The 11309-nt window shown below is 36.8% G+C and overlaps 1 protein-coding gene across 2 annotated transcripts in view; it reads left to right on the forward strand.

Annotated features, from left to right (window-relative positions):
• Positions 1-11200, forward strand: part of LOC139959860 (uncharacterized) — a 49560-nt gene extending 38360 nt beyond the window's left edge. For both annotated transcript variants that reach the window (XM_071957765.1, XM_071957773.1), the window contains 12 exons: positions 113-264; positions 961-1069; positions 1779-1947; positions 2237-2414; positions 3290-3442; positions 3638-3767; positions 4705-4737; positions 5497-5597; positions 6057-6140; positions 6486-6607; positions 6882-7107; positions 7851-11200. In XM_071957765.1, the coding sequence (XP_071813866.1) occupies positions 113-264; positions 961-1069; positions 1779-1947; positions 2237-2414; positions 3290-3442; positions 3638-3767; positions 4705-4737; positions 5497-5597; positions 6057-6140; positions 6486-6607; positions 6882-7107; positions 7851-8246 (1853 nt within the window). In that variant the 3' untranslated portion in view covers positions 8247-11200. The remainder of the gene's footprint in view (positions 1-112; positions 265-960; positions 1070-1778; positions 1948-2236; positions 2415-3289; positions 3443-3637; positions 3768-4704; positions 4738-5496; positions 5598-6056; positions 6141-6485; positions 6608-6881; positions 7108-7850) is intronic.
• The last annotated feature ends 109 nt before the right edge of the window (positions 11201-11309 follow it).

Genomic DNA, 11309 nt, shown 5'->3' on the forward strand with positions numbered 1-11309 from the left:
CTGAGGTCAGTATCATTTCATTTCATTAGATCTGTAGCATTTTCTTGTTAACATGAATTTTGTAATTTAATGACATATCTTTCTAATACCACACATATCTCTAATACACCAGGTGTTTGTGGAGGTCCAGCAGTGGCCTCACCTCCTCCCCCTCCTCCTCCCCCTCCACCACCACTCATGGCACCACAGGTCAAGAGGGTGTTTAAGGTCACCTCAAAGATCAAGATGAAGCCATTCCACTGGACTCGGGTACCCAATAATCACGTAAGTACCTCCGTTGGCTAGCTAGCTATACGTTACAGGGTGAAACAAAGCTCCATTTCTGTGAGCAAGAGAGTCAAACTAATCTACTCTTTGGAGGCTGCTTCAGATAATTCCACATGGACGGCTTTGGGAGCAAAGAAGCCGATTTTTATATTTCTTCATTGGAGCTATGAACATTTTTAGAAAATGCCCTAGGTTTGTTCAAAATTCTCTGTTGTATATGAGTTAAAAAGGTGTGAAGACTTTCGCAAAAAGAAACGTCTAATGCTGGTAATTTGACCTAGTTTCGAATGAGGTGTAACAGAAGTGTAAAAACACCACCATCGATCCCAGAAAATACACACACAGCTTGCTACCGTTGGTAATTAGACACTAGTGTACAGTCAGTACATACAGCTGCGGTCAATACACACAGCACAGTATACAAACGATACAGCGATGGACATCTCAGGTCCAGCTAAAGATAACAATTAAGGTATCACGTGTCATTTCTGTCTGCATTTTGTAGCGACACGAACAAAACGTCACTTGCAAGCAACAGAAAGTTAACTTTTTTAGATGGCCGCACGCGGTTTGGGGCGAATCTTCAATGCCTTTAAGAACTATACACTATATTTTTTTTATTCAGGGTTTTATTTTGACTTTCTCTAATTATTATTTTTTTAAATTGTTGGTTTTATAATTTTGTGTCAATAGTACAGCAAATCCCTTTGGAAGAATGCCCGTGACCTTACGGAGGTCATAGATACAGATCAGCTTGAGATGCTATACTCGGACACCAAACTAAAGGATGGACCAGACCCAGGTATACTCATCATGCAGTGTTTATCATTGATTCAAAATTATGTATGTCGGTAATTGGTACATGAATACATCAATTATTTTAAATTCTGAAAGATTTTTTTTTCTTTTAAGTTTAATTATCTTACATTTTACTATATAAGCATAGAATGATGCATATTCCAGTTAGAATATAAAATAAAATAAAAACATTACTTGCAGGGCAAATTTTGTTGTTAGCTTTATTTTCTGGTTGTCCCTAGTACATCGTAATCTTACTTTTTTTTGGTTTTCTGAACAGGAAATTTTGGTTGTCTGAAGAAATGTAGCAGATTATACAAAGAACAAATTAACAAACTATACACTGGATGAGAAATGTGTTTGTTTGGTGAATAAGAACAATAGTGTTGGACCTGTCTCGTAAAACCCCATTCCGATGAACCATAGGCCTACACCACTATTTCAGGTTTATGTCAGTAACTCTAAAGTGATGGAGGGTGATTTCAATCCATTATTTTACCTATTCGGTGGTATTCAGTTACAATGAAATCAGTATTGATGTAAGCAACTAGTCGTCCATTAAACGGCCTCCAAGGCTGATTTGGTAGTCCGAACAGAAATTTGGTCGTCTCGGACGACAGGACGACCATTAAAGGGTTTTTGCCTGACTTGTAATGCATCAACTTTTAATTTGATCTGTTTTTACTGTTCTTATTTTCTCTGCCTCATTGTAGATACAAGTAAGACCAAGTTGAAATCCATCTTAGATCCAAAAGTAGCTCAAAATCTTGGAATCTTCCTGGCTGGATTCAAAATGGAGGTGGAGGAAGTCAAGCATCGTCTGACCATCCTACGAGAATCAGAGGGAGGACTCTCTCCGGAGCATATCGCAGACCTCAGAAAGTATGCTTAAAACATCTTAAATCCTTTTGACACTGAAAGTAAAATAAATAAACTAGTGTCTACATGTGCACATGCCCCCCCCCCCCCCAAAAAAAATAAAAAATATTGAATATTTAAGAAATTTGGAAAATACCTGTCTTTCATTTTCAAGTGGTATTTTGAAGCCTCCTGTTGCCAATATTATTCAGCTTTTAAGGTTTTGATGCTTTGCATGCTTATTTTAATAATACCTTCCTATATCTCAATGATTTTACAAACAAAAAATTTTTGTTTTTGCTTTCTGCTCCAGATACCATCCAAATGCTGAAGATATGGAGGCTTACAAACAGTTTAAAGACAAACCCCAAGAGTTGGCCCCCACAGATCAGTTTATGATGCATTTTTGTGAGATTCCTCTCTTAAAGACAAGACTGGACCTTCTATTCTTTGCCAGTGAATTGCCCATCAAATTCGAAGATCTAGTACCCGTAAGTCTTTATCGATTACTTCAAAATGTGGGATTTGAGATTTGAGGAAACTTTATTTTCATGCAAAATTGTATGTTTAAGTAGTCTTTCAAACCGGAGGATAACTTGAAGGGAACAGTGGTCGCTTTTATAACACACCTTCTAAAAACCTCATTTTACCTGTACTCTGCATATTAAATATATGATATATTAAATATCATATTTTAATCTTGGTAAATGATGGTTAAAAGGATGGTCCACAGATATCATGAAACTATTTACTTTTCATTCTTTTTACACACATATTGATAGAATATTATAATAACAAATGTTTATATAGCGCTTTACATAAAAGATTGAAACTTATATAGACAAGGTTAAGACAAATTAAAAACAAGATCAGTAATTAAAGTATGTGATGAAAAGATGAGTTTGAAGTTGAGACTTAAAACAATCAAAGGTGGTTAAAAGACAAAGTGCCGTCGGCAGGGTGTTCCGCAGACGTGGTGCACAAGCATGAAGCGCCCTATCACAAAAAAAACTTAGATTCAATCGATGGTTGGTGAAGGGTCGGGGCTTCTGAGGAAGGATGCTCCCACTTACAACACCATGTAAACAGTTCACTCAAGGAGATTGATGCCTCTATGTGTCCAAATTTTAAAAACAATATTATTTTAAGTAGAATGTCAAAAAGTGAACCTTCTTTTTATACAGTAAGGTGATTAATGTTACTATGGCAATATCCCCCCAGAAGAAAACACTATCTGTGCTGAGCTTAATGGTTGAATGTCCCAACTGTTAGCCTGTATTGCTTTTAGAACTTTCCTTTCAAACTTTTCTTAAATAATTGTAAACTCTTTTCCCAATTCTGTACTTTTTTCCTCCCCTGCTCACAGACCATTGATAATACCCTTGCAGGGTGCAGGGCACTCATTTTCAGCCAGAAGTTCACAGCAATCTTGGAGTATATTCTTGCCATCGGTAACTTTATCAACAGCGGAAGTAGCAAAGGAACAGCTCCAGGGTTTAGACTTCTGTCACTCCCTAAGGTTGGTATTTTTTCCGTTTCAATCAGTATATGTTTTAGTTTATTATAAAGTAGCGTGCAAATCTAAGCAGGCTGTTTTTTTTTTTTTCAATTTTAATGAAATTTTTTTTTCATAAATTATTATTAAATGTTTAGCGAAATTTTCAATTGTTACTAAACATTCTGTGACAGTTATTTTAATAACTTTTCTTTCTAGCTTGTCGACTGCAAAGGTAAAGACAAAAAGTTTACCCTGATGAAGTACCTGGTGCAGCAGATTCATCAAATAGACTCTGAACTGTTGGATTTCACAGATGAACTTTTACCAATCACGTTTGTTCCTGAAGGTGAGTCCACGCCACGTTAATTGCGACAGGGTAGAGCAGAGGCTATGAACCGCAGTGTAGGTTTTGCTAGGAATATGTTAGTATACAAATTGAACAGAGAAATATGCATTACCATGACGATGAAGATGAAGAGCGACTAGAACGGCCTAATAAAATTGACAATATGTGAATATACTCCACTAATGGTTCCCATGTGGTCTGGAAAATGGGAAAAGTTGATTGGGGGGGGATGGGGGAGGGAGTAAAAACCTCTTTTCTAGATCCTGAAAGACCCTGTCAAGTCGGGAAAAGTAACGAAAAAGTTCGCATTTGAACACTTCTTACATGACATGACTTACTCAGCAAGTCTTCTTGAAGAAACGTGAGATCAAGTTTTTCGTCATGAATCAGACAGTTGTGAAAAGTACTTGCTACAGCATGTCATTTTTCGAGTTCGTGGCTCTTTGAATGTCCAGTTCACCAGAATGGACGAAAGTGGTCAGCAAACATTTTGTAAAAGTTATACTTGTTTAAGGCTTTACTGTGGGTACTAGTCTAACATGTGTGTAGGCTTCATAGTAAACCATAAGCGTAAAGCGGGATTTTAGTTTTGGTAAAAAGTCTGGAATTTCAAAATTGTGGAAATCATGTTAACTGTCTCTATTCAACTTTCTTTAACATTTTCAATTTTGTTTTGCAAAATGACCGTCAGAAAGTGAGGCAGAATCTGTCTTTTTTTTTTCATTTCTTTCAATGTTGTGTAAGTTTCTCAGACTTTAAGAGTTGAAGCAAACATTGATTTCTGCTTCAGCCGACAGCTTCACAAATCATTTGTCAATAATAATAAATACCAAAATATAACCTGGATGTCAGTAATGTCTTTGTTGGTGTTAGGTGGTACGTTCCATTTTCAATGTATTCAATTATATTTTGCACGCTTTTTCTTTTAAATTGGCAGCATCTGTGAAAGCCCTTCAAGCAGAAGTGGAAGGTAATTTATTTCCTGTATTTTTAACGGACATTGAATATGCAACACTTGTCCGTCCCTCCTCCCATCCCCCTCCGCTCCTCTTTAGATAAAAAATTGGTTGGCTCCTCTTAAATTTTAAATTAGATGAAATAATATGATAATATACTTTATATATTCATAATTATATCTGTTCCCTTATGTCAAACTCACCCCAGATTTTGTCCTATCCAACTTTAAGCAGAGTTTATATGAAAATGTTTAACATATGCTACTTATAAGACATATACGTTAATTTTTTTCATTTTAAACTCTTCTTGAAAGTCGTGGATAGGAAATGTGTTACTTTCATCCTTCAATTGGTGTCACATAGCATCAATCCATTAATGTAAACATTGATGCAAACAGATCTCACTGATACCTCTTGTCTCCATACTTCCTCTCGTCCCCCCCCCCCGCCAACCTCCACCCCCACTCCCTCCACCTTCAGCACACCCATATATCTCTTCCTCCTTCAAATATGTTTCACCCCAATGGGTAAACTTGAACTTGAAACATCACAGTTTAGCAGATAAGTTTATAACAATTCAGAGCACACTCCCTCTTCCCAGGGACCAATAACAATGCTGCTCCTGCCCTTGTCGTGAATTGAAAACTTAAATGGACAATCATCGGCAGTCTTCAAGATATGACTTTATTCTGTAAGCATTTTAAACAAACAAAGCTGTGTTAACATCTTTTTCACTTTGTTAAGCAACTTTTCTTTCCTAATCTTCTCACCAGTGATGAAGAAAGATCTGATGTTGGTCCGACGAAACGCAAATGTTCTTCTCTCTGGGGAAAATCCTCCAGAAAGAGACGTTCTCTTCTGCGATGATGTGGAGGTTAGTTTATAATAGTTGACTGTCAAAATGAAACTGCCAAAAGAACCATTTTGGGGGGGGGGGCCACTTGGGTATGCCCTTCTTTCATGTAGTTATTACTACCATCTACATAAATATTTCACAATCACGTTCAACCCTCTTTTTTTAAAGAAAGTAATACAGAATGTAGTTTGTGTAGAAACACAGAGAGGGATTTAATCAATATACTAGTGACGAGGCTAACTATCTCAATTGGAGCGTCTTTTTCCTCTCGATTAGTTTTTTGTGACTTTTGGTTTTAAACACCCGACCAGTGGGATTCCTATACACTCTAGCAGAATATTCGTTCTCGCTGATTTAACTTTATCACGGTGAAAAGGCTCTTTAAACAAAAGGTCATTTCAATCCTTGCCAAATCTTATAAGATACTTTTTCAGAAAGAATTTAAGAAAGATTCACCAATATTTATCTCTGTTTTAGTCTTTCGCCGAGCAGCTGGATCTGAAACTTGGCGAGATGCAATGCAAGACCGACGAGATGAAGAAACTGTACGATGATATCCTGGTGAGTGATGATGGTATAAACAGAAGGTCAGCCCATGAAAGTCCTAAGGGAGGCCCTCACAACATCTGGTCAGCAGCGGCCTACAAACTGACCCAACATCCTCGCCCACTCCCTTCACACTTTTACAAATTATACCTTTCATGTCTGATGTTTGCCTCAATGTTTGATAGTCTGTATACAATAAATAATGAAGAAAAGAATTAGCTACTTTATCACCCCCCTCCCTCCCCCCCAACCAACCAACCACCTCTGCCATTGCCACAATTCCTTGCCCAATATGTAGCTGCCATTTTCAGTCAGGTATCGTTGAATAAGGCAATGATGGTCTCCTTTTTTCTTCCTCAGGTCCGTTACGGCGAGCCAGCGGGAACGGAATCAGGAGAGGTATTTCTGGCAGTTAGTGACTTCATCAAAGCTTTCAAGAGAGAGGCAGATCTCATCCTGGTCACAACCAGAGGTTTTCAAAGGTACGTCGTCGTCATCTCCGTTGCAAGTGGTCTGATTCGGAAATATTTGTTTACTGATCAACACTCACTGAAAAGTATCAGGTTTCCAAGCTGCAGGAACGTAACAAATAAAATATCGGCCTCCCTCTGTCGATTGAGGGCTTTGCTTGATGACGTTCTGTTATGAGAAGGAACCAACAGATTACCAAACCCCCCCCCCCCCTCCAAAAATAAACCTTAATGGATTTTCTCTCTCTCTTTCCTTTTTTTATTTTTTTTTATTTGGAACATTCAGAAGGAAATCTAAACACCTGGCATCGAGACAGCCGTCCTGTAAGAGCTCGGCTCGTGACTCTGCCGTAGAGAGCTACACGAGCCTGGATCAGAGCGACTCTGCGGGCAGCGACCTGGAACAGCTGGACGAGAACATGGAACATAGCAGCAACGGACACTTGAGCTCCTTCAGGAAGTCATTCGACAAGAAACGATTCGGGGGCAGTAAACGTAGAAGGGAAATAAAGGTTTGAAAAGACAGTCACACGACTGTGTAGTCTAATGGGTAGGGTAGCATAATGTAATGGAAAACAGTCACTAGACTGTGTAGTCTAATGGGTACCATAAAGTAATGGTGAAGTGCACGGGGAAACCATTAAAAACATGGAGTTTTTTGGTCAAATCGTGAAAGTGTCCTTTACTAAAGACACTTTCTGTCATATAGATGTTTTCAATTAATTTCTTTTTATGGTAGATTCACCTGTAACAGTAAGAAAGACCAAAAAAAATTAAGATTTTGCTTGACTGAAATATTTAACTTGATTTTTCAAACATATATGCTGTGGAAATGTATTTTGTGTGCGACATCAGAATTCTTTTGGCCAATCCACCAAAAGAGATATATATTTTCACAGCCTTTCTGGGATGTTATCATCTGCTTATGCACATAAGATAACTCACACAAGCTAAAAGTGACATAACCAAAATCAATCCCCCTTCAACAAGACTGGATTAATATCAAACCATAGACTGAGATTCTTACCTCCGTAGACCATCAGTGCCTATTGCATCAAACTGCATCGGACCAAAACATGTCTTATGCAGCCTAGCTGCAAGACGCTGCAGCCACCTCAGCTTCCTACTTTATGACACAGCAACACTTATAACATTTTTGGGGTTATTTCCTCTCAAACTACATTGTATCCGATGTGGTTCTCATATATTAATAAAACAAGGATTCTCATGTTCCTTGTTTTTTTTCTTCTTTCAGAATACCAGTAAAAGACAAGCAACATATAAGAGATTGCCAGATAATCCTACCAAGGAAGGCTACTTGGATAAACTCAGCAACCAAAAGACACCCCTATCGTCTCAATGGAATCGCCGATACTTTGAACTGACAGCGCAGGGTTACTTGTATTACTCCAAGAGGAAGAACGAGAAGAACGTGGAGTCCATCTACCTGCGGGGGTGTCCCATAGCCCTGGAGGACGACAGAGTCATCCTGATACAGACGGAGGAGAGATCCTACAAGTTGCGCGCTACCTCCCACGACGACGCCAAGGAATGGGTGGAATGCATGCTGGTCTACACGCTAAAGAGAGCAAATTTATCAACTCGAAAGTACTCTGCACCCCCCTCTATCGGGCAACTCCTTCACAACTAAAAAAAAAAAATGACAAGAAATTGAAAAAGAGAAATGTGAATCTAGTCGATTTTGATTTTGCTAGCTGATTTTGTATCGGTCTTGCTGCTACCATCCCTGGTGAGTTCTGTTGACTCTGTCACTATTTGGTCACTGCCGACTTTAACTGCCAAATGTTGACGTGTTTTAATTTTATCGATGACGTATCGCTCATACGTGGTGGATTTCCACTTGACATATGCTATATCTAGAGGTATAAGCTTACTTGTCAGTATTAACGATTGTATGCTCGGTTGTGATGACCTCAGAGATGGTAGAAAACACACATAACACACTAAGCAAAAAAACTTCTCTCAAACTAATGTCATGTCATAATATAAAAAAAAATTGAAATATTTTTACTGTTGTGTTAAAAAACCAAACAAAAACTGTCAACATTTTTGGGTCAAAAGTAGCACAATGGACTTTAATTTCCGACAAAAAAAAGATGGGAAAAAACAGACCCTCTGCATCTCTACTTGTATAAAGGGGTAATGTCATTATTACACTAAGCATGTCTTCTTTATTGCTGTGCAATACTCCTCCTTGCAAAGTTGTTTGGTTTTTTGGTTTTGTGAAATGAGAAATTGGACAGCAAAATTTTAGTGAACATAATATTAGACAACAACAATGGCATTGCTTACTTATTATAATTAGCTCAATATTTATTGTTCATTGATTTGAATATTTATTGACAGTTTTAAGCCCTGATGTTATGATCTATCTTTGAGTTACAGAAACGACAATAACCCTTCTTTTGTACCATATTGTCGCTCATGGAGTGTCGGTTGCCCCAGACCTTACATACTTTTGATGCCTATCAACAAAATTTAAAGACAGATATTGGTAGAAGTGATACATTTTGTGTTCTTTTGTAAAAAGTTGTACATCTTTTTGTTGTACATTTACAAGATCTTAAAAGTTATTTTTCTATTAAAAAGTGACATTTATTGAGCATGCCATTTAAAATTAATATGTTTTATTCTTTCATATTGTAGCATATACCAAAATAAACTAAAACTGTGAATGTCTGTCTGTGTGTTTGTCTGTGCATATATGTCGGTTTGTTTGATTATTTCCTGAATTGATTGCATGTCATTCAGTCTGTTTGTCATCCTTTGTTGCCTTCTACTTGCTTCTGAATAGTTTAGTTTTAGGAGAACTATTAAGGCAATATATTGGATACCTGTAATTTACACTGGTGGGGGGGGGGGGGACTGCGACCCTTCTTAGGGTTGACACAAATATTTTCAAAGGTCACAAAAATATTCGGAAGAAAACAAAAGGCTGAATTTTGTGGCAAAAAGTGCCATTTATTATAAACATAAATTGCTTAACAAGTTGCAAATTATAACACTGTTTCCTCACCCATAGTAGATCACCCTCGCTTTAGGCAAAAAACATCTGCTACTACAGAATTGTAATGGCAGACAAACTAATTCAAAAATGTAAAATCTATGGGTACTAAAGGTATACCCAAAAAATATATATAATTTTTTTTTTTTAAAGAAATGTGAATTGATTATGAATGAATCTGGAATATTGTTCATACTAATTTGTGATCAAAAATTAACTTGATGTGCTAAATCTGTCAGGCTGATATGCTTGAGATAATGTTACAAAATTGTTAATATTTCACAATATGTTAAAACAATGCAATATTTACAATTAGACATTTTTTATACATTGAATAGTCAATCCTGTGAACTGTCTACTTGTCAACAGCGATGGGTTTCTTCAAAGTATAGTGACACCAGGTAAAATCTTGCTTTGCCTTGCAGATCCACTCCCTGTTCTTCAATAGAAACACTATTCAACTGCCTGTGTCCATTTTCTCTTTCTCTCTCACCACCTCTCTCACTTTTTTTTTTTTTGGGGGGGGGGGTGATGAGAGAGGCAGTTTCCTAGCAACATATTCTAATTATCACAATAAATTTTCTATGAAAATTATGATAGGTTTTAGCTATGCCTGTATTGCAAGTATGTTGTAGGACCTAAACTTTTGGGATTAATACATACAGGCACCAGTTGCAAAAATTGATACTTTTTACCCCTTATACTTAAGCATCTGTTAAGACCGTTGCCAAACGCTAACTCTTTACTTTCAAACAATTGCTCTCTATTCTCAAGGTTTTTTGAGGCAGTAAATGTCACAGTATACAGTTTGAAACATAGACTTCTACTATAATAAGTTTTAACATGCATAACACACTGATCTTATTTGAAGCAGGGTATGAAAAAGTTGTAAAGTTTACTCTTTTTTTATATTCTACAGTTGTTACATTAGGTGACCAGCCACTATTGTTAGTTAACTACTGTTCAATGGTATTTGCTAGTTTTTCTACTTGACTGTTGATTCAAATAAACCACTTCAATCTGCAAATATGAAATTTCCAAAAAGTAAAACTTGAGTCACCATGTAATGATTTTACCTCGACTGACGACTGCCTAATTATTTTTTTATGGCAATTATTATTTATGGCAACAAGTTTAGTGAACACCAGTTCAGCCTTGATTGCTGCCCTTAAATTTAACTGTTTGTACATTTTTGACACTTATATTTTGAATGGAAGCATCTCACTGTAGTTTGGAACCTTTGTTTCTTGTTGTTTTTGTTTTCTTGTATCTAAACTGGAAGAAATGAAGTGGTTCAAAAATGTGCAATGAATGCTACCGTATTATTATTATTATTTTTTTTCTCTCTCTCTTTTTTTTTGTTGGACGGTAAAAGTTACAATATTTACTCAAAACATTTTACCAATAAACTTGTACAGTATTATTTTCATTTTCTCACTTTGATTTTTGTTAAAATTTTATCTTCATCAATAACATGCTAAGACTAAACGGAAGCCGTGTCTATAGAATCAAAAATATTGAGATCATTTTTTGTTTTCTTAAGGCAAGAAATGCAAGAAACAAGAACAAAGGTTAATTGATCCTTCCTTTTTCCCGCCAGATATATTTCTCGTGAACAAAAATGGTGTAAACCCAAAGTTAATCCATGTAGTTTAGTATAAATGTTTTACAGAAGCAGCGTTGACCCCA

The sequence above is a fragment of the Apostichopus japonicus genome, chromosome 3 (assembly GCF_037975245.1).
Source record: "Apostichopus japonicus isolate 1M-3 chromosome 3, ASM3797524v1, whole genome shotgun sequence".
NCBI classification, from domain to species: Eukaryota; Metazoa; Echinodermata; class Holothuroidea; order Aspidochirotida; family Stichopodidae; genus Apostichopus; species Apostichopus japonicus.